The sequence below is a fragment of the Lolium perenne genome, chromosome 1 (assembly GCF_019359855.2).
Source record: "Lolium perenne isolate Kyuss_39 chromosome 1, Kyuss_2.0, whole genome shotgun sequence".
In the NCBI taxonomy this organism is placed as follows: Eukaryota; Viridiplantae; Streptophyta; class Magnoliopsida; order Poales; family Poaceae; genus Lolium; species Lolium perenne.
In genome coordinates this window covers 198,885,224-198,910,229 of record NC_067244.2, presented here as the reverse complement: position 1 = coordinate 198,910,229, position 25,006 = coordinate 198,885,224, and the positions used below count along the sequence as shown (strand labels likewise).

The 25,006-nt window shown below is 42.6% G+C and overlaps 1 protein-coding gene across 1 annotated transcript; it reads left to right on the top strand.

The window, feature by feature from the left end:
- Positions 1 to 4,890: 4,890 nt before the first annotated feature.
- LOC127336236 (scarecrow-like protein 23) lies at positions 4,891 to 6,324 on the top strand. The gene has a single exon (XM_051363029.1). It carries the CDS (start codon positions 4,891 to 4,893, stop codon positions 6,322 to 6,324), a length of 1,434 nt encoding a protein of 477 aa, XP_051218989.1.
- Positions 6,325 to 25,006: the final 18,682 nt, after the last annotated feature.

Below are 25,006 nucleotides of genomic sequence, written 5' to 3'. Positions count from 1 at the left end.
TTCCATGCCATATTATTGATGTTATCTACATGTTTTATGCACACTTTATGTCATATTCATGCATTTTCTGGAACTAACCTATTAACAAGATGCCGAAGTGCCGATTCTTTGTTTTGCTGTTTTTGGTTTCAGAAATCCTAGTAAGGAAATATTCTCGGAATTGGACGAAATCAACGCCCAAGGTCCTATTTTGCCACGAAGCTTCCAGAAGTCCGAAGAGGAGACGAAGTGGGGCCACGAGGTGGCGACACCATAGGGCGGCGTGGCCCACCCCTTGGCCACGCGGCCCTGTGGTGTGGGCCCCTCGTGCCGCGTCCTGACCTGCCCTTCCGCCTACTTAAAGCCTCCGTCGCGAAACCCCCAGTACCGAGAGCCACGATACGGAAAACCTTCCAGAGACGCCGCCGCCGCCGATCCCATCTCGGGGGATTCAGGAGATCGCCTCCGGCACCCTGCCGGAGAGGGGAATCATCTCCCGGAGGACTCTACGCCGCCATGGTCGCCTCCGGAGTGATGTGTGAGTAGTCTACCCCTGGACTATGGGTCCATAGCAGTAGCTAGATGGTTGTCTTCTCCCCATTGTGCTTCATTGTCGGATCTTGTGAGCTGCCTAACATGATCAAGATCATCTATCTGTAATTCTATATGTTGCGTTTGTTGGGATCCGATGAATAGAGAATACTTGTTATGTTGATTATCAAAGTTATGTCTATGTGTTGTTTATGATCTTGCATGCTCTCCGTTATTAGTAGATGCTCTGGCCAAGTTGATGCTAGTAACTCCAAGAGGGAGTATTTATGCTCGATAGTGGGTTCATGTCTCCGTGAATCTGGAGGGGTGACAAGAACCTCTAAGGTTATGGATGTGCTGTTGCCACTAGGGATAAAACATTGGTGCTATGTTCAAGGATGTAGTCACTGATTACATTACGCGCAATACTTAATGCAATTGTCTGTTGTTAGAAACTTAATACTGGAGGGGGTTCGGATGATAACCTGAAGGTGGACTTTTTAGGCATAGATGCATGCTGGATAGCGGTCTATGTACTTTGTCGTAATGCCCAATTAAATCTCACTATACTCATCATAATATGTATGTGCATGGTCATGCCCTCTTTATTTGTCAATTGCCCAACTGTAATTTGTTCACCCAACATGCTGTTTATCTTATGGGAGAGACACCTCTAGTGAACTGTGGACCCCGGTCCAATTCTCTATACTGAAATACAATCTACTGCAATACTGTTCTACTGTTTTCTGCAAACAATCATCTTCCACACAATACGGTTAATCCTTTGTTACAGCAAGCCGGTGAGATTGACAACCTCACTGTTTCGTTGGGGCAAAGTACTTTGATTGTGTTGTGCAGGTTCCACGTTGGCGCCGGAATCTCTGGTGTTGCGCCGCACTACATCCCGCCGCCATCAACCTTCAACGTGCTTCTTGGCTCCTCCTGGTTCGATAAACCTTGGTTTCTTTCTGAGGGAAAACTTGCTGCTGTGCGCATCATACCTTCCTCTTGGGGTTCCCAACGAACGTGTGAGTTACACGCCATCAAGGAGGTAGTAATTACATATGTGAAGAATGGGCCTCTCGTCGAGCCTGCGCAGGAAGAGGATCTACCTCCACAAATGACAAGTCTGCTGAAATGGTACAAGGGTTACATAAAAAATAAAAACGCCAAAGAATATATTTATGCGGAAGTTAGACATGAGCATCACTTCAAACATTACTATGTACAAATTCATCTGAGTGAATTGTTCCAGCTTTTCAATCTGCGCGAGCTCGACAAATCTATCATCAGTTGCTACGTTCTGTAAGTGATTTATTTCTACCCCATCTCGTTCATATTGCCTGCACTATATATATATGTCCTAACTATATTGTTGTGTCCGCTATTATACATGCAGAATGAAGATTAAGGAATGCAAAGTAAGGAACATCCATGATGTTGGGTTCATTGACCCACACATCGTTAATGGATATGTGTTAGAGCATCACCCCGCCGACGTGGAGGCAGACCTGTGACAGTTTCTTACAAAGCAGGAACTCAAAAGTGATATTCTATTTCCTTACCATTTTGGGTGAGTGTTTCTGTCTTGAGCACATTCTGTTTTCTTTACTCCATGCATGGTATGTGGCCGGCTAATCGATGAGTTATGCATGACGTACTGTGCATGTATCGTGTCCACAGGTTCCACTGGATTCTGCTAGTAATTAAAGTTGACGCCTCCACATGTCTCGTCCACGACTCTCTGACTCTGGATTCAAATCTTTGGGGCGGCATGAGAAGAATGCTGCAGAAGTAATTATTTTCATTCATTTGCGCTCTATATCGATCGGCCTATTTCGTTCATTTCCTAAGCTTCAAGTAACTAATAACTCTCTTGTTCATTTAATTTTCTTTGCCTCGTAGGGTTTGGAGACGGTTCTCAGATCAAAAGGTCGGTGATTTTAAAAAAGAGCTAGAATTCAAAAGGTCAAAGGCTAAGAATGGTGGCGATATTCAGCCACCGGGGACCAATCTATGTGGATACTATGTCTGTGAGATGATCCGGAGATACACCTCTGAGCGGGTTCCGAGTGATACCAATGCTCAGAGGAATAACCTACGGATGATGCTTAGTCCAGAAGCTCGCTTCCGACCACTTCAAGAGGAACTAGCTGGATGGTTCACGAGGGAAGTCCTCCATCCTAAAGGAGAACACCATTACGAGGACGTAGAACTTCATATGCATTAAATTATGTATGGAAACTTGTTCAAAATTGTATATGGTCATCCGATGATATTGAATATATATTGTATATTCCTCTTGAATTCTTTTTGGTTCTAATTTCAAATTTGTTTGAAATTGTACATTCATATGCATGTATGTAGTACCGTAGAATATGTGAAACTCCTTCAAAATTAAAATAAAGCACAAAAGAAATAAAACAATACAAATTAAACATAAAACAGGTTTAGGGGGGGCAGGTTTAGGGGGGGCTAAAACCCTAAACCTGCGGCGGCCTTTAGTCGCGGTTGGCCAGAAGAACCGCGACTAAAGGTCCTCCGCCCCGACGGTCGCCTGGCGCCCACGTGGACGGGCCTTTAGTCGCGGGGGGAGGGCTTTAGTCGCGCTTATTTGGTCACGGTTGCGCAACCGCGACTAATGGCAGTTGCGAACCGCGACCAAAGGCCCTTTTTCCACCAGTGTGATCTCGGAGTATGGCGTTATCAAGCTTTTCTTTTTTAGAAACACAGTACATAGAACCTAATTTTCAAGCCATCTCTAATTGAGAAAGAACCATATGGAACAAAAAAATTCTTTATCACTATAAGGCCAGCCTTGAAGTGGGAACACATTCTAAGATGAAAGTAATCACTCATACTATTCAATTCATTAAGTTCATTGTGAACTTCAATCTTTACCACCGAATGCATCGTGTAGTATGGTGACATTGGATGGAGATGTAGAACTAGTGCAAGATAGATACTGTTATACTGTCATATGTCCACCATTCTTAGGTGTGAATGCGAGATATATACATTTTCTTACTCAAATGACTGCTCTTAGTTATGCGGAAACTCGGAGGTAGCTGGTTCTGGAAGAACCCGGAGCCGTAATAATATCATTGTGTGCTCTGCTCAGTCGTGGTTTTGTTTGTTGTTAACACTTTTGGTTCGCTTTGGTTTGTATGTCACCTATGCTTGCTACACATTGACCGGGCGATATATAGGTTTGTCATGGCACACAGAAATGACAGAAACAAGCAAGTAAAAAGTGATGCAAAATATGTGTGAATTTCTATTTTATTCAGGGCGCCAAGAGCAATCAACCCGCCTCAGCCGCCTGCATGTAGTAGCGCTGGCTGCAGCACTCCATCGTTGAACTGAATCGTGTTCTGCTAGCGGCTGGCCCTGTCTTCTCTTGTTCAGTTCTTGGGGTTCAAGACTACACCTGTAGTATAGTATAGTCGGTTTCGATTCTCCCAGTGCACAAATGCATAGGTACAAACGTACATTGATCAGGCCCACATCACATAATTTCTTACCTCTCATTGGTTATTTGATAAGGTTTTCTTTGTTTGAGGAAAATAATTTTAACAAGGTTTCTTAGTCGACAAAAAATTAAGCTAAATTTCATTCATCTGATGTAATCAAATCTTAGTTGCAACTTGCAACTCATGACTACCACAAATTACGAAGCAATCCAATGGTTTGGTGAATCTGCAATTATGGTGTAACCCATAACTACCCCGCAAAAAAAAAAAGGTGTACCCCATAACTAGCACCAATCACAAAGCATTCTAACAGTTTTTGCTATTGCAACTCATGCTAGCATAAATTACGGTCCAATTCTATGATCCTGGAGTCGACTGAGAATTAGAAAAATCGATTTAACAAAGAGCACAAACTTGTATGTTTTCCTCCTAAAGGTTAAAAGAAGAACTACACGTCAGAATGACACGCATGTTCCAGTTATATCAAGACTTCCAATTCGAAGTGTCAGTGTCAGCGTTAGTTTACAGTTAACACAAGACTCCCTGGCTCTGCATAATTGCCCCTTCCATTTCCTAAGAAATTTACGGCACGTCTGGATTTTCCATTGTTGTTGCCGGCCAAAGCCCGCGCTGACCAATCCGAATGCAGCCGAGGGAATCATCAGTGTGCGGTTTCACAGATTCCTGCCGTGTAGCTTGCTCTCGCGTAGCTGCCGCTAGCTAGCTTCCAGGTTGACCTAGCAATGCTGCATGCCAGGTCACACTGGACTCCATAGTCCATATATGTATATATAGCCATCGATGTCTCTCTGCCTCCTTACTCTTGATCAAAAAAGATATTCTAAGGCAAAACCCTACTTGGTTTTGACTCATGATCAATCGCCTCACGTCAGGGAGAGGATCAGACATGCAAGATTCATCGCTAGGCTTGATGCAGTTCCATGATCACCACCAGCAGTACCTCTACGGCAGCAGTGCTAGCCCTTACTTGCCTCATCACCACGGTTTCATCCACACCAATGAAGATCATCCTTGCACCGGCAAGGACGTGCCGGAGTTGCCCGAGCCGGCGACCGTGGGGATAGTCGGGCAGATGGAGGAGGCGTCCGGGGCCCGAGGCGATGGTGGGGTGCCGGTAGAAGAGCGGAAGGACGCGGGGATGAGGGTCGAGGAAGAAGAGGCGGAGGAGGAGGATGCCCACGGCATGCGAATGATCGCGCTGCTAATGGAGTGCGCGGTGGCCATGTCGGTGGGAAACCTCGCGGACGCCAACGGTGCGCTCCTGGAGCTGTCGCAGATGGCGTCCCCGTACGCGCCATCTTGCGGCGAGCGGCTCGTGGCCTACTTCGCCAGGGCCATGGCGGCGCGGCTGATGAGCTCGTGGGTCGGCGTATGCGCACCCCTGCAGCTGGCGCCGCCGGCGTGCACGGCCATCCACGCTGCGTTCCGGGCCTTCTACAACGTCGCGCCGTTCGCGAGGTCCGCCTACCTGGCGTGCAACCAGGCCATCCTGGAGGCGTTCCGCGGCAAGCGGCTGGTCCACGTCGTCGACCTCGACATCGTGCCGGGCGGTGCGCTGCAGTGGCTCTCGTTGCTCCCCGCGCTGGCGGCCAGGCCGGGCGGCCCGCCGGTGCTCCGCGTGACCGGGTTCGGCGTGTCGGCGTCGGCCCTCCACGACGCTGGGAACCAGCTAGCAGCCCTGGCGAGCAAGCTGGGCATTCCGTTCGAGTTCTACGCCGTCGCGAAGCGTCCCGGGGACGTCGTTGACGCGGTGACTGACCTGCCGAGCAGGAGGCCAGGGGAGGCCGTGGCCGTGCACTGGCTCCGTCACGCCTTGTACGACGCAGCCGGGGACGACGACGTCACGATGCGGCTGATGAGGTGGCTTGAACCAAAGGTGTTGACGCTGGTGGAGCAGGAGAGAGGGCCGGCCGGAGGTGACGGCGGCCAATTCCTTGACCGATTCGTTTCCGCTCTGCACCACTACTCGGCAGTGTTCGACGTCCTGGGCGCGGCGCGGCCGGCCGACGAGGACGCGAGCAGGCATCTGGTGGAGAATGGTGTCTTGGGCAGGGAGATCGGCAACGTGCTAGCCGTCGCCGGGCCGGCGAGGAGCGGGAGGGAAAGGTTCGGCAGCTGGCAGGAGGAACTCGCCCGGAATGGGTTCCTTCGAGCCAGCGGCGGTGGGCGCGCGCAGCTACTGGCCGGTGCGTGCCCGGCGGCGCTGGGGTACACGGTGGCGGATGACCATGGAGGCACCGTGAGGCTGGGGTGGAAGGGCACCCCGCTGTACGCAGTCTCGACGTGGACGTGGTGCGCCCCGCCCCACGCACGAGCTTAACCATCCCAAATTCCCAGTTCGACAAGCGCTAAACTAGGTATCGCCATGCCAGGTCTTTGACAGTGGGCTCACAGCCTCAGACACTTACTGTATCGACACTTGGCAATTGGCATTGCAACAACTTTTCAAAACAAGTTATTAATAATTCGTCATTTTTTTGCCTAAAGCCTGTATAAGCCTTCACATCTGAAATTGCACACCAGAAAATATAGAAAATACTTTAACTGAATTAATTAAGTTTCATAAAATCATGAAAATAGGAAACATGTGATACCAACCCTGGTTAGAAATATATTCCAGAGTATATGGATTAGGTATGTCCTCCCTGCAACATGCATCATATCATACGTCGTTCTGCTAATTTTTAGGCAAAGTATAAATAAAACCAGCATAAAAACATGCACTAGAGACTATGGAACTTAAGTGTGTTTCTTACATTTTGCGAATGAGGACTATATAAGTACTGTAAATGATTCAAACTATGTATTAATATATACCCTATATAGGGGCGGAGGAAACCCAATATGAAGGAGGCCAAATTGTGTAAAGTAATATTCAGATGGGGTCAAACCAATTGAAACTAACTAATTTTTCCACTATATCATTCATTTGCTTTTCTTTTGATCTTGGGATCCATTTTATTTCCTTATATTTTGGTTGTAGTTGCATTTGTATTTTCTTATGCCTTTCCAAGCAAGTTAATGGGCCATTCTTCTAACTTGTCCAATCTACCTAGTTCTCTTATGAGTCCAAAATGCATGATTACAAGTATAGATTCATTTTCATGATTCTATCACTTTTTCTTGTCTTTGGTATGAGTGTAGGTGTTCTGAACGTTTATGGCCAAAGCATGAGGAAAGGAGCCAAAGAGAGGAAATATGGAGGAGTTACTGGCACTAGGACTTGCCATTTTAAGGGTGGAAAGAAGTCTTTTTTTTCACCAACCTACAATAAAGTTCCAAGATCATGGTGTATTAGTCCTCGTTGATACGAATCCAGCTAGCCAAAGAACATCTAAGTCGGAGTTTGTATGAAAAAATTACAGTCAAAATACCAAATGAGGGTAGAATACTTAACAGGCTCTCGTATGGTCGTGGGCCCGTACCATGCACCCATACCGCAGGTTCTTGGTCGTGAAAGCTCCCAGGACCAGTGTTCAAAAAATTGGCTGAGATAGCGATTTATCGGCCGATTTATCGTGAATCGGATGGTAACCGATAAGATTTTAGCATATCGGCCAGTTTATCGCGGCACCAATATTTTGCCTGAGTTTCTAGATGCGAGCCGATATTTCACCCGATTTCACTCTCATGACCGATATTTCGGCTGATTGTCAGTGAAATTTCAATGAAATTTGGTACGGAAGTCAATATTTACGTACTATGGTTTTGTAGAATTGTGCATTGGCTCAAATTTTCCATTATTATTTGCTCATATGCAAGCAATCAAGGTAATACTTATGTTCAATGCTCCAATATTATTTTTTTGCATAGCATATTATAGAAAATTTAGTGTCGAAAATTAGGGTTTACAAAGAAATAAGCCGATAAATGGTTGACTGATAAAATCGATCAATAGACCGATAAGCGATAAATCTTTATTATAAGGCTGATCGATAAGTTAAGATTAACGATTTCTTGAACATTGCTCAGGACTGATGTGATTCCCCACGGATTTCATCCATGTTTGTTCCTAGGCTTTCCTTAGGTGCTAAGGTCGGTATAGGGACTATTGGAGGCCCCTCCTAGGCCTATATAAGGGAGGGAGAGCCGCCACAAGATTCAACCTCAGTTACATCTCCGAATGGCGAATCCCTACCATTGTGTCACCCCCATAGATATGATGGGCTCGTTGCATGTAAAACAAAAAATAATACAATTGCAACCACAAATGGACCAAGATCACATCTGGGAGATGCAAGTAACAGAAAAACTATGGTTAAGATTGACTCACCCTTGAAGAAACAAAGCTTTATCAACAAGAACGGTTCTCGTGGGTGGTGTAGAGGATCACTTGCCGATATCAAGATCGTGATTAAGATCGGCATTGCAAACAGGCAACAACTCCGTTCTGGGTCAAACGTACGGCTTGACGGCGACCTTCGTGTTGGAGATATGCCCAAGAGGTAATAATAAAATAGTTATTATTATATCTTTGTGTTTATGATAAATGTTTGCATCCCATGCTATAATTGTATTAACCAGAAACATTAATACTTGTGTGTTTTGTAAACATAAAAAAGTTCCAGCCTCATGTTAAACTAGCTTGTTGATTAATAGATGATCATAGTTTCATAATCATGATCATTGGATGTTATTAATAACAAGATCATATCATTAGGTGAATTATGTGATGGACATACACCCATAGTAAGTGGAGCATATGATCAAGTCATTAAGTTCATTGTGCTTCAAGCTTTAAGATACATAGTAACCTAATCCTTCAACCATGAGATCATGTTATTCACCTACACCAGATGGATGCTTTGATGACACCAAATACTACTTCGTAAATGGGTTGTTATAAAGGTGGCATTAAGTGTTAGGAAAGTATAGGTTGAAGCGCGTGGATTAATAGTGGGATTTGTCCATCCAAATGATGGATAGATATACTCTGGGCTCTCTCTCGATGGAATATCATCCAACTAGCTTGCAAGCATGTGACTCACTCACAAGGGATGTCATATCACGGTACGAGTAAAGAGTACTTATCAGTAACAAGGTTGAACTAGGTATAGAGATACTGATGATCAAACTTTGGATAAGTAAAATATCGCGCGACAAAGGGAATAGGTATCGTATGTAAGTGGTTCTTTCGATCACGAAGTCATCATTGAATATGTGGGAGCTATTATAGATATCCAGGTCCCGATATTAGTTATTGATCAGAGAATAGTCTCGATCATGTATGCATAGTTCATGAACCGTAGGGTGACACACTTAAGGTTCGATGTCGTTTTAAGTAGATATGAAATATGGAATGGAGTTCGAATATTGTTCGGAGTCTTGGATGTGATCCATGATATCACGAGGAGTTCCGGAATGGTCCGGAGAATAAGATTCAAATATAGGAAGTCACATTCCAAGTTTGGAAATGGTCCGGTGAATTTATGGAAGGTTCCGGAAGATTCTAGAATCATCCGGAACAATTCACTATGGCTGGTGGAGTCTCGGAGGGACTCCACCAGCCCTAGCCGACCCACGAAGTGGGAAGGTGGAATTCATGGTGGATTCCACCATCTTGGCAGGCCAAATAAGAAGGAAAGGGAGGAATCCCTCTTCCTCTAGGTTTCCAATTTTGGTAAGTTTTGGAGTTGGACTCCAAAGTGGTTTTTGGGGGAACCCTAGGTTTTCCACCTATATATAGAGGAGGAGAGGGGAGGGGGCCGGCCACCACAAGCAGCCGCACCACCAAGGGGCACCCAAGGCCGGCGCCCCAAGCCCCCTCTCTCCCAACCCTAGCCCTTCCTCCTCATACCTCCCGCATGGTTTAGGCGAGCCCTGCTGAAGTTCTTTACCACCACAGTCACCACGCCGTCCTGCTGCCGGGATTCCGAGGAGGATCTACTACATCTGATGCCCGCTGGAACGAGGCAGGACGTCTTCATCGACAGCGTACGTGTGACCAAGTGCGGAGGTGCTGCCCGACTTTGGCACCGTCAAGATCTTCTAAGCTCTTTTGAAAGCGGCAAGTGATCGACTACATCAACCACGAGATTTATCTCGTTAACGCTTAGCGATCTTCACATTGTTGCTACCATCTACTAGATTAGATCTTGGCTTGTTATTCATTCTTGCGATAGGAATTTTTTGTTTTCTATGCTACGAATCCCTACATTGGTATCAGATTCGTGTCTATGCATAGAGTGGTTGCACGAGTAGAACACTATGGTTTGTTGACATTGATGCTTTTGTTGTATCTTGTTTATCGTGTACTTTGTATCTTGCAGCATTGTGGGATGAAGCGGCCCGGGCTAACCTTACATGACCGTGTTCATGATACTTGCTCCACGCTTGACATGCAACTTGTATTGTATAAGTGGCTTTGCGGGTGTCAGTTTCTCTCACCATAGTAAAGATCCAATTTACAATTTGCAATTGACAACACTTGAATCAGCGTTGTGGTTCATGTTCGTAGGTAGATCGGATCTTACTCGAAAACCCTAAGCCACGTAAAATATGCAAACAAAATTATAGGTGTCTAACTTATTTTTGCAGGGTTTGGTAATGTATATGGCCATGATGTGATTATGAATATATTTTATGTATGAGATGATCCTTATTGTATTATGGAAACCGGCAGGAGCCTTATGATTGTGTTTAATTTCGTTTCGATTCATCATGTAGTAGTTTTATTTCAAAGTAGTTGTAATAGTTGCTACACGTGGTGGGCAACCATGCAGACGGCGTCATTGACCTTGATGCCTGTGGTGACCCGGCATACCACTGCATGGTGTAGTATGTAAGTCTGATATAACACCAATGAAACACCGTTCCACTAGTATTATATCGCTCAGAGTGGTACAACAGAAACATATGCGGGTCCAAGGCATGTCTATATAATTACAACATTGACTCTGTTACATAAGATCATCACAGCCTCCTACTTTTCAATGAGGTAAAACTACAAATAAACTCCAGAAGAACGACTCGTAGTCTAGTCTTATCACGAACTCTATTCGTAGAGTATTTAACTAGCTATAGAGGCTATGAATAGATTCTAGCTAAATAGGAGCTAGGTTTAGGAAACTAGTTCCTTTCTATTGCTAAGCTAAGTTTTATACTTGTTGGATGTGGTGTTTGACTCTTCTGACAGGTTCCTGTCCCTTGAAGTAGTTGTTGACTCCTCGGTCTTCGAGTTGCACTGTAGATCCTCCATCGTGGCCTCCATATCTAAGCAGGGGATTTAAGAGTGGGATGAGTACGAGCGTACTCAACAAGTTCATTATAGGAAAGAGGTGTTTAATGCACTAGCTACGACATTAGACCAGAAAGTCTAATACCAATGCAGGTTTTCATAACCATTTCTTCAAAAGGTTTCTTTTATTCAGAAGAACTATGTTCGTCAGCCTTCACCGGTTTACTAGAACTTTATGGAGTTCCTTTCCGGCAGCGTTCGCAGTTCCAAACCCGGAACAGGGAGTGACAAGCCACGATTCATTACACTCTGCAGAGGTGTGTTGCTTTACCCATAAGAGATCTTAACCTTGGTGCCAACCGAGTCTATAGTTCTCGTCCACACTTCCTTTGGTGTGAGGCCCGTTATAAGTTCATAGCCAATCATATTCCTCCGCTACCTCGCACACCCACCCTTTGCTGCAAACTCCGACCCTGGGTCCTCGCCGGTGCTCTTATACCAATTAAGGACGGCCCCCGACCACGACAACAGTTCAGGTCTCTACCATAAACTCCTTCGCCGGGAGATGCAACCCATCATAGACCGCAATAACCGTGGGAACTTAAGGCTTCCCCAGCCCACCGCTTGCTCCTCGGGCGACAAGTGTCTACGGTCTCTACCATGGGGACTTAAGGCTTTCCCAGCCCACCGCTTGCCCCCTTGGAATACAAGTGTCTACGGTAAAGCGCATCCGTTGATGCACAAGAGGTGGAAACACAATTGACTATTCCGTCCCACTCCAGATCTTATGTTTAACATGGGTATTACGGCACAAGAATCACTGTACGACATTTGTTGTTTAATCCCAGATGGATATAAACCCTTGCAATGGAACCTCCACCATATCAACACAATCCATGGTTCCATTGCCCACCACATAGTCATATTCATAGTTATGAAAATAGTGGTTTTGCTTTTTTATGCAATAGTGATAAACATACTACTTTGCAAGTAATTTGGTAAAAATACTCAAATGACATGAGGAAGTGATGAACTTGCCTTTCTTGACTACAAGATTATGCAGTCAAGGTCTTCGATACGTAATAACTCCAAATTCTAAAATAACATCATCGTCCGGTAAGGACGATGTTTGAAAGATTGATAAGGATGCAATAATGCATAAGTATGAGATGCAATCGCTCTAAGTGTGACCTAACCCCGATGATTAAGGATTAGTGAGTTGGTATGATTAGTTTAGGGTGTGTTTCCCTTTTATAGTGATTCGCAAACAAGGTTCTCATTAAGGTTTGGTTACTTGGTATCATAAATAAGTAGTGCAATACCTCACAACAATAAAATTACTAGCACACAACAATCATTTTTGATATAATCCTAACATGTAATAAACAGTTGTTGGTTTATGTGCTATATGGCATGGTTCATGATTACTTATCATATACTTCAAAAGAATAACTTTTGAAGAACATGTTCTTTAATGAAAAATAAGTATGGCAATTATGGTTGTGGGGTTCTATGGTTTACTATGGTTCTAAGTAGTTCGAGGATTATATGGATCACAATAAAGTTGGATTCATCACCATCTATAGCTTATAGGGTTTTAGTGAAGCATAAGTGTCTTAAGCAATTAATTATACATGGGTGCTATCAAGGTTGGTTATATTTTGTTGTTGATAGATAGCTAGGGTTTATATGTACTATTAGGCAAGGTTGATGATTACTCTTTATTTACTTCAAAAGAATAACTTTTGAAGAACATACTTCTTAAGTAATAAGAAGTATTTCAATTAGGGTTGAGGTTGTCTAGGGTTTGCTATTGAATTCATTAAGTAATGAATAGTTGGCTCTTAGATATGATGGTTCATAAGTATCTAACACTAGTAGGGTTTAGTGGGGTATGATATGTAAGGGCTATCATCAATCATGGTTATTATTAGGGTTGATCAAATTGGTTTGATACTAAAGGTGATCAATTAAGGATGATGGCCTTGGTAATAAGACTAGGGTTTACACTTGGTTGACCCTATTTGATCATCTAGGTTTGATTGATATGCATACATGGAATATCAACTTATTAGTGATAGAGCTTCTATATTTTTTGTGGACATGGTCATGTATTGAGTTACTAGTTATGAATATATGAATGCAAATGAAGGTACACAATTATATTTCACAGGTCCTAAGGTTTTAGGGTTTCACATAAAATAATGAAGTTAGGTTCCTAATGGAGTTGGGGTTTTAGGTTTTCTCATGAAATGATGAGGTTCTAGTTTTCTTCCTTATGGAACTAGGGTTTTCTAACTACCCTATAGTTCTTGGATTAATAACTTCATTAATAAAGTTGAAGTTATTAATAACTTTGAAATAGAAGTAATAATGGATTTAACATTATATTATTGTTAAAAGACTTAAAATATGATAAATAATATTAGGGTTTAGGGTTTTAAATAATAGTGGAAGTAATTATCAATTAGGATTTTCAAATGATTAAACATAAACATAAAGAAACAATTGTTGTATTATATGAAATTTAACACAAAATAATATTTACTATTTTCTTGGTGTGAAAATAGAAACAAGAATTTTTTTAATATTTATGACTTAATAGTTTAAGATTTAAAATTAGTCTTCTAAAATTTATAAGAAAATTCAAATTATTGTTCTTCTAATTTTTAAATTACTTTTTTGTTTTCTATTCTTGTTATTATTTTTATTATTATTATTGTATAGATCATTTTATGATACTCACTTTTATTTATTTATTGATTTTTTTTATTTTCCTAAAATAGACCCAAATCTATTGGACTGGCCCAATGGCCTAGCCCCGACTGGTCCATTGACCACATTCGCTCGATCGCTCCCCTCTCCTCGTTTTCTCGTCGCTCACCACGACGCACACGAAGACCCCGAGCCCTCCATGGCCTGGCCGCGCCGCCGCTTTTCCCCGGCCGATCCCGGCCACCTCTGGCGCCGGCGTGGTATGGATTTACTCCACCTTGAGGTGATCTACATCTCCACCTCCCCGATTTGATTCCTGAGGTTTCTCCCATTCGCCCCCAACCAGAAACCCTAGCTTACCGTGGATGGTTTTGACCACCACCGGCCTTGGCGAGCACCGCCGTCTGCTGTCGCGCCGCCGCCACGGACTTCTCCAACGTCGCCATATGCCCGCACTAGTCCTTCCTACTCCTCATGTGCACCTGCTGCCCAACGGCTCCGCCGCGTGCCGCTTCTTCTAGCTGCTCCCGCACATCGGCGAGACGTTGCTCTGGCGTGATCATCCTCACCTCTGCTCCTTGCTCTCATTCGACCTCGTTACTGACCACTACCCCAGGGGCCCTCTTTGGCTCGCCACGGTCTGGCGGTTGTGACGGAGATGTTCCAGCGGTGTTGGTGTGGTGGTGGTGATGCTTCTGGTCGTGTGTCGACCACCTCCTCGACGCCGGCGGGACGGCCACTGGTGTGCAACCCCGGCGTCCGTGTACTGGTGGTGTTGTGATGTGCTGTTGCAACTACTTCATCCTCGACGCCGGATGGATGGTGTCGCAGACGCAACCCCGGCGTCGGTCTCTTCTTCTATTCGTCTGCACCACTGTGAGCTCGCTTCCTCCCCGCTCACTCTCTGTTTATGATCATATGCTATATTATTCTGCTTGATTAATATGTGCCCCAAAAGTGTTATAGTGAAGCTAATATTGTGGGCTGGCTCATCATGTCCTGGTTGTTTATATTACGGCTAAACTGGTTTGTGAAGTCTGACTTGAACTAAGCAACTACTGGTTCACATGAAAATGACAAGTGCTAATTTAAAAATACCCCAATTTGGATGATTAATTCTCCGCAGCAAATGTAGTTTACTGAGGTGAACTAACACTGATGAAACTGAACTTATATTTGACTGTTTCCGTTGGTGCAATAATTCCTAGCTAGTGGTTGTGTTGCATGGGAAGTAATATGCTCCTTGGTATTGTTAAATTACTGCAGCATAGATATTTGCTAAGAACAGATGCTACTACTGTTGGGTTTGACTGTTTTAATGGTGCTTTAATTCATGGTTGTTGCTTATGATTTGTAGATCACTTGCACACCTGATTCAGTCCAATTGGTTTGTTGTGTCTTTTTGCAGTATGGTTCTATCCAATCTCTAAAAATGTTTATCTTGTGGGAGTGGTACCTAACTACCTATCTACCTATCTACTCTACCTTGTTTGGATGATTTTTATTCATCCACACATATTTGTCTTGATGTGATATATTGATGCCCCATTTAACTCATGGTTGGGTTTAAGCAATGAAATAGAAGTACTATTGCTTGATGATTAACTTGATGGATTCTTGTGAGCTTATGGTATGCTTATAGTGCTCAGGTTGATGGGGCTGCTTACTGGATCATGTGCATACATGATCAGATCTTGTGGTTATGTTGATGGCTTGCTTATACTTAAGCTGATAAGAACAGATATGGCTTGATTCTTTGGCCCTGCCTATGATGCATAGGCTGAGGCATGGTCTATGATATGAACAGATACTACTGGGTTGTTGCTTCTCTAAACCTCGGTGATGAACATGCATAGCACCTCTATGCAAGACTGAGAGGAAAATCCATCTCTCCATCCTCCTAGATTAAAATCTAGTTGAAGGGTGGTTTGATGGAGTGTTGTGGATTCTTCTCTTTATTTCCCCTGATCCTAGTTGTACAAGCTAGTATGCTGAGATGCTTATATTAAATCAATGGATCAACCTGTTGTAGCAAAGTTGGATAGCTGGTGATGTTGATCTTGATCTACTGCTTGTTTGACTGCACCTCCTCCTAGCTCCGGCTTGATCCTGTTCTAGGATACCACCATACTGGTCCTTGGTAGGATGAACTGGGATATCTTCTGGTTTGATGGCCTGGATGAAGAATAGCTATTGTTTCTTGTGTTCTTGATCTGGTCGATGAACCCTGTGCTAAGGAGTTGTGTGCTCCAAGGGAACCTCTTTTATTGATGACCTGAGCTGTGTTTGGCCTTGTACTACTGCCTATGTGCTCTGTGCGTGAGACAACACATAGCATGCATGTGTGACAATGCTACTTGCTTGTGTGGCGCAAGTCTCCGCCTGGTACATCCCCTCTTGTGGATGAGCATGGACTGAGAAAGATCTTCTTATTTGCTTTCCATTTCTTTCTAACCTGGCCACCTGACTTTCCTTTTCCTTTTGTTTTCTTTGTTTGTTTTGTAGGTGACCAAAGAAACAAAGAATAGAAGATATTTAAATAGGTTTAGCTTAGCTTTTCTTTTCTGTTTTAGATTCTTGTAATATTTGTAATTTGTAATTTTATGGATATTGTAATGACTTTGTAAATGTGTATATAATTAATAAAATGTAATTTCCCTAGTCTTAATAATTCTTATTTTGTCTTATTCATATTTCAAACATTGTTTGAATTGTAATTAGAAATTTATAATATGAATTCAAATTTGAATTCAAATACTTATTTGAATTTCTGTCTTCCATATTCGATTGTGAATTCAATTTATTTCTCCCAAAACACATTAATTTAGAAAGGGCATGTCGAAATTTGTCGCACCCACATCGAAGACTAACTCAATTCCATCGATGTAAGAGAAACCTCGATCCCTTTGGAGGTTTTAAACAAAAGCGCGAAAATTCCGCGGATTTTCTATGCATGAATGCAATGCACACATCTGTTTCCTCTCTTTTTGTAACCCCCAATCCTGGGATATTACAATGCCCTGCCGACGATGATGGAGATCATGCCCGTTGATGATGGAGATCATGCCCGTGCTTTGGAGATGAAGATCAAAGGCGCAAAGATAAAAGTTCCATAGCATATCACATTATGAATTGCATGTGATGTTAATCCTTTTTATGCATCTTGTATTGGTTAGATCACGAAGGTAGAATTATAAGATGATCTCTCTCACTAAAAATCAAGATAATAAAGTGTTCGTCCTTAATTAGCACTGTTGCTAAGACTCGTTATTTTGAAGCATCACGTGATCATCGGGTGTGATAGACTCAACGTGTGCATACAACGGGTGCAAGCCAGATTTGCACCTGCGAAAACTAAGGTTTAACTTGACGATCCTAGCATGTACAGACATGGTCTCGGAGCACGGAAAACCGAAATATTAAGCATGAATCATATAGATGATATGATGAACATGTTGATGTTCGCCACTGAAGCTACATCATCTCTCGTAATGATCGTACTTGGTGTAGTGGATTTGGTTCGTGTAATCACTAAGGCAACGTGACGGAACATTTCATGGATGGAGATGATACGTCCAAAACGTATCTACTTTCCCGAACACTTTTGCTATTGTTTTGCCTCTAATTTGTGTATTTTGGATACAACTAACATGGACTAACGCTGTTTTCAGCAGAATTGCCCTGGTGTCTCGTTTTTGTGCAGAAATTCAACTTTCAGGAAAATCCCCGGAATTAATGTCAAAAGGCTTATTTTCCCAGAAGATTCACGGAGCCAGAAGGGCTGGCCAGGGGGGCCCACGACCTCCACACCGTGGGCCGGCGCGGCCTACGAGGGGGGCGCGTCGCCCTATGGTGAGGCCGCCTCGGCCAGCCTCCGACGCCCCCCTCTGGACTATTTAAGGGTTTCGATTTAAAAACGCGAGACGAAAAGTCGAAATCGCCAGAAGACATCCAGAACGCCGCCACCATCGCGAAACTCCGTCTTGGGACGAGAAACTCCGTTCTGGCACTCGGCCGGGACGGGGAATTGGAGGAGATCATCGCCATCATCACCACCGACGCCTCTCCATCGACCAGCCATGTTTCCCCCATCCATGTGTGAGTAATTCCCCCGCTGTAGGCTGAAGGGGATGGTAGGGATTGGATGAGACTGGTCATGTAATAGCATAAGATTGTTAGGGCATAGTGCCTAGTGTTCGTAATTGGTACTTTTATGATATTGTTGCAACTTGTTATGCTTAATGCTTGTCACTAGGGCCCGAGTGCCATGATCTCAGATTTGAACATGTTATTGTTTCATGATGATATTCATTGTTTTATGATCGTACCTGCAAGTTGTATACACATATCGTTGTCCGGAACCCGAGGCCCCAAAGTGACAGAAATTGGGACAACCGAAGGGGAAGGCGGTGATATGAGGATCACATGTGTTCACGGAGTGTTAATGCTTTGCTCCGGTGCTCTATTAAAAGGAGTACCTTAATTTCCAGTAGATTCCCTAGAGGCCCGGCTGCCACCGGCTGGTAGGACAAAAGATGTTGTGCAAGTTTCTCATTGCGAGCACGTACGACTAAATATGGAACACATGCCTATGGATTGATTAGTACTTGGATACCGTTTTATTACTATCTGCAAATGCCCTGCTTTGACTGTTACATGAGTTTCTCTCATCCATGCAACGCCCGTTCATCCATCCCTGTGACTACAGTATTTTAATCCTGCTTTTTACTATAATCACTATTGATGTTTCTGTTACACTGCTGCTGATATTTCACTACTGCTACTGTTATAAAACTGTTACTACTGATAAACTCTTGCGAGCAAGTCTGTTTCCAGGTGCAGCTGAATTGACAACTCCGCTGTTAAGGCTTACAAATATTCTTTGGCTCCCCTTGTGTCGAATCAATAAATTGGGTTTTACTTCCCTTGAAGACTGTTGCGATCCCCTATACTTGTGGGTCATCAAGACTATTTTCTGGCGCCGTTGCCGGGGAGCATAGCTTTATTTGGAAGTTCACTTGGATTGATATTGTTCGCTGCAAATTCTCCATCATGGGTAAATCTCGCGATCCTAAAGTCGACATATTACCATCCACTACAAGAAAAGGTACAACTCTGAGTACCTCTGCTGCTCTTGATTCACCATCTGTGATAAGTCAACTTGTTTCACCACCACAAGCTTCACATGCTGGTACTTCTGCTGAATCTGAAAATTCTCATAATTTTGATGATGCTTCTGCTGTGCTTGATGATAGTGGTTCATTAGGATCTTTTCTAGATGCTACAATTGCTAGGTCTAGACAAATTGAAAATACTGAAACTCCTAATGAAAATGCTGCTACACCTGTTAATTCACATGAGTCTGTTGAATACTCTACTGATGATCTTGATGAAGATTATGTGGAACTTGATGATGATTTCATTGATAAATGCAATGCTACTACTGATGCAAGTAAAATTAAAAAGCTTCTTGCACAACATACTGTTAGATATAAACTGTCTCCTGATCCTAAATTTGCCACATCTCCTATAAATATTAAGGATAAGGATTATGATTTTTCTCTTGATCTATCTCATATAGCTATTGTTGAGAAAGCACCCTTTTGTGGTACTGAAAAAGAAAGTGTTGTAGAACACATGAATGAACTTTCAACTTTGAGTAGCTTGTTTTCTGATGATATCAAGATGCGTACTTATTTTGTTGCTAAAAATTTTCCTTTCTCATTAAAGGGTGATGCTAAAACTTGGTATAATAGTTTGCCTCCTGATTCTATTGATAGTCCAAGTGGGTTGCTTGATGTTTTCTTTTGGAAATACTTTCCTGCTAGTGCTCAACATGCTGCTTTGCAGAAAATTTATAATTTTGACCAGGGAGATGGAGAGAAATTGCCTGAAGCTTGGGCGAGATTTTGCTCTCTTATCAGAGCTCGACCTGGACATGATTTGGAAAAGCAAGATTTACTTGATATATTTTATAGTGGACTAACCATTGAATCTAGGGCATACCTGGATAGTTGTGCTGGTTGTGTTTTCAGGAAAAGAACTCCGGACGAAGCTGAAGAATTATTGGCTAGAATAGGCCGGAACCACGATGATTGGACTACACCTGAACCAACTCCGACGCCAATATTGAAGAAGAGGGGTTTGATTAAATTAAATGATGAAAATATGAGGGAAGCCAAAAATCTCTTAAGGAGAAAGGTATTAAATATGAAGATGTGAAGAATTTACCTCCAATAGAAGATTTATGCAAGATTACTCCCCCTTCATCCATGATTGAGGTAAACTCTCTTCAACGCTTTACTAGGGAAGATATTCCGTATTCAAAACCTCCTGCTCAATGCTTAGATGAGTTTGATAATTATATTGTTAAGCAAGAAAATTTTAATATGAGAGTAGGGAATCATTTAATGGAAAATTCTCAAGCTATTAGTAAATTTCATGATATTGTGGAGAGAACCTCCAATGACGTTAAGATGCTTGTTAAACATTTTCATATGGTTCAAACTCAAATTGATCAACTCACTAAAGTGCAAAATGACTTGTTAAAAAAAATTCTAAAGAAAAACATGCTTATGAAGTAACAACTAGAGGCGGTGTTTCTACTCAGGATCCTCTATATCCTGAGGGGCATCCCAAAAGAGTTGAACAAGATTCTCAACGAATTGAACCTTGTGCTCCTTCTAAGAAAAAGAAGAAGAAACATAAAAATGTTGTAGAATCCTCTGAGCCTATTAATGATCCTAATAGTATTTCTATTTCTGATGCCGAAACTGAAAGTATTAATGAACATGATAAAGATAATGATAAGAATGATGCTTCTGATAAAGAAGAGGTTGAAGATGAACCTGAAAAGCATGCTAAAAATAAAAAGTATACTAGAGAAGATTTTATTGCTAAGAAACATGGTAATGAAAGAGAACCTTGGGTTCAAAAGCAAATGCCTTTTCCTGCTAAGAAACTAAAATCAAAGGAAGAAGAACACAATAATAAATTTTGTGATTGGATGAAACCTTTGTTCTTGCAAATCCCTTTGACTGATGCTATTAAATTGCCTCCTTATTCAAAGTATATGAAAGATATTATCTATAACAAAAGGAAAATTCCTAATGAGGAGATTTCCACTATGCTTGCTAATTACTCTTTCAATGGCAAAGTTCCAAAGAAGCTGGGCGACCCAGGTATACCGACTATTCCTTGTTCCGTCAAGAATAATTATTTTAGAACTGCTCTATGTTATTTGGGAGCAGGTGTTAGTTTTATGCCTTTTTCTCTTTATAAGAGACTTTATTTCGATAAGTTGATACCGACTGATATATCTTTGCAAATGGCTGATAAATCTACTGCTATTCCTGTTGGTATATGTGAGGATGTTCCTGTTCAAGTTACTAATAACTGCTTGATATTAACTGATTTTGTTGTGTTGGAAATGCCTGAAGATGATAATATGTCTATTATTCTTGGGAGACCTTTTCTTAACACCGCAGGGGCTATTATCGATTGCAATAAAGGAAAAGTTACTTTCAATGTTGATGACAAGGAGCATACTGTTTATTTTCCCAAGAGGATTGATAAAGTATGTGGAGTTAATACAATTTCTAATGTGAGAACTATCAAAGTGGGAACTATTGATTGTCATATATATGAGCCTAAAGAAGGATATCAAAATATTATGATTGGATCCATATCAATACAATTGAAGGTAACATGATTGATTTGAGGTTTATTTCTTCTTATGCTATGTAAAATGTATTTGGTGGCAAGACTTGATCAACCTTGTTAACAAATACATTTTATATGCATAGAGGAGCTAAACAACATTTCTTTCTTCCTCCACTTGTCCTACTTGGTGTAGCACTATTTGTTTTGCAAAGTTCTTTAGTTAATTAGAGATTTGAAAATATTTTTCTGCCCAGTAATAATAATTTTGATACCCAGAAATGTGCTTTTTCAAAGTTTTCAAAAATTTACAAAAATTATACTGTTGGTCTTATTTTTCAAAGAGGCACCTGGGAGCACCTGGGGATGACCAGTGGGGCACCCCAGGGCTGCACCCCACCAGCCGGCGCGGCCAAGGGGGGGCGCGCCACCCTGTGGTGTGGGCCCCTCCTTGCCCCACTTATTCATCTCTTCCTCCCATCTCACTCTCTCTCCCGAAAAAACTCGTACCAACTTTCTCTCACTCGCGTTTTTGCTCAAGAACTCGGGATTTCTCGATCTCTTTGCTCAGCCCAGATTTATGTCTGAAATTTGGCACATTTGCTCTCCGGTATGTGACTCCTTCAATTATCCAAATAGAATTTTGTTTGGTTGAGTATATCTTGAATATTTTGCTGCTGTAGGTAACATGTTTAGTGAGCTTGCATGCTTGTTCTAAGTTTTAAAAATTAGTTTTGATGCATGTTTAGTACTCTACCAAGTTCCTATAGTAGTTTCCCTCAATTATATGTCTCCAAATAAACTTTTATAATGTTTGTTGAAAAATTTCAGAAAATGGAGTGGAACAGGCACCAACTAAACCAACAAGAATTGGAGGTGCAAGAAGTCATGAGAGTTCACCGCGAAGAGGGAGTATACCCCTCTTACTACCCATGCGTTGATTTTATGAGGAGTGCAGGAATCCTGCGGGATGTTCAAAATCTGATTTCCAATGCAGGGTTGGATGGTTTTGTTGTTGGTGAACCCTGCCAATATGCGAAACTAACCATGTCAGTGGTGCAGGATTTTGAATTCAATTGGTCCCAAACTAACCTCATGGTTCGATACAAAATTTATAATAAAACTGTCAAATTTCCATTTGATGATTTTTGTGCAGCAATTAGAGTGCCACAATGGGGATCATGCGAGAAGATTAGGGGACTGTCACAGGAGCTCTTGAGTCTCTACAAGATGATTTGTCAAGGGAGAAGCTTCTCAGATGATAGTGGTAAAATCAGTAGCATTCAACTCCCAGCTATTCGCTACTTTGCTTATTTCATCACCAAGTGCGTTCTTGCTAGAAAAAATGCAAGATTGCCTGCACCTGTTTTGTTTAACCTTGATTCCAGGAAAGATTGGTCAGTCACGGAAGGTGAACTGAATGCATACATAGAAGGGGATGGCATCATGCAGAAGACCAGACGGAGGAGGCCGAGGAACACCTCGAATTGTCATCCGATGCAGCGAGTTCTTCTCATCAACATTTTGGGCATGAGGAGCCTTCACCCTTTTCTTCTGCACCGGAACCTTATTATGACCACGCCATGTACGATCCACCGGCGTGGAACCCTAACCCTCGCTGGGGTTGATCTCCACTTAGGCCAAAAGCCAAAGCTTGTGTGGTGACCCTGCATACCACTGCATGTTGTAGTATGCCAGTCGTTGATATAACATTCACGAAGTACCATTCCGCAAATATTACATCCCTCAGAGTAGTACAACAGAACATAGCAGGTCCATAACTCATTCATTTAATATTACAATAATTATACATATATCGTCTCGGAGCTCCTCTTGGGTCCTAAGAGGGATACTCCTGGGTTCGAGACGAACCCAACTTAGCTTACAATATAGATGTCTCATTAAGTTGTACATTTATTCTCTCGAGCAGCTAAATACTAAGAGTTCGGGCTACTCGGCTACTACTACTACTTGATGTTCTAGGCTTGATCTCCTCCGGAAGCCTCCCCGGTTCCGTAGACTATGAGATAGTCTACGCCTTCGATACCTCCAGAGAGGTCTGGTTCTTCATAGCCGATGATCTCGGCTCCTTCATTGTTGTCGTAGTCCTCCTCCAGACGATTCAGACAATCTAAGCAAGGGATTTAAGGTTGGGATGAGTACGAGCGTACTCAACAAGTTCATTATAGATAAGAGGTGTTTAATGCACTAGCTACGATATTAGACCAGAAAGTCTAATACCAATGCAAGTTTTGATAAACATTTCTTCAAGAGATTGCTTTTATTCCAAAGAGCTATGTCCGTCAGCCTTCACCAGTTTACTAGAACTTCATGGAGCTCCTTTCCGGCCGCGTTCGCAGTTCCTTATCCCGGAACAGGGAGTGACAGGTCATAGTTCTTTACACTCTGCAGAGGTGTGTTGCTTTACCCATAAGAGATCTTAACCTTGGTGCCAACCGGGTAGCTTTCCCGTCCACACTTCCTTCGGTGTGAGGCCCGGTATAAGGTCTAGCCAATCATGTTCCTCCGCTACCTCGAACACCCACCCTTTGTTGCATGCCCCGACCCTGGGTCCTCGCCGGTCCCATTATTCCCACTCACGGGTGGACCCCGACCACGACAACAGTTTGGGACTCGTTAACCAAACTCCTTCGCCGGTAGCTGCAACCCATCATAGACCGCAATACCGTGGGGACTTAAGGCTTCCCCAGCCTACCGCTTGTTCTTCGAGCGACAAGTGTCTACGGACTATGCCGTGGGGACTTAAGGCTTCCCCAGCCTACCGCTTGCCACCGACAGATGCAAGTGTCTACGGTAAAGTGCATCCGTTGATGAACGAGAGGTGGAAACACTTTTGACTACTCCGTCCCACTCCGGATCTTATGGTTAAAACGGGTATTACGGCACAAGAATCACTGGCGACATTAGTTGTTTAATCCTAGATGGATATAAACCCTTGCAATGGAACCTCCACCATATCAACACAATCCATGGTTCCATTGCCCACCACATAGTCATATTCATAGTTATGAAAGTAGTGGTTTTGGTTTTTATGCAATAGTGATAACCATAGTACTTTGCAAGTAATTTGATAGAAATACTCAAATGACATGAGCAAGTGATGAACTTGCCTGAACACTGCAAAGTTTTGCAGTTGGATGGTGTGGACTGACCCTTGTCCCCTGTCTCTGAAAAATAGCATCATTGTCTGATAAGGGCAATGGTTAAAGAAGCAATTATGCATGATTCCAGTTTTAGGGTTTGTTCCCCCCTTCCGATGTTGTTGTTATTTTATGTAAGAGGTTAATACTAAGAACATCTTGGAGATACTTGATTTAGGGTAAATACAACCTTGAAATATTGTCAAGGTGTTTTTAAAGTCCAATTGCATTAATGGACTTATTTTCATTATTGAAAATAATATGAGTGATTTAAATTATTATTTAAATCA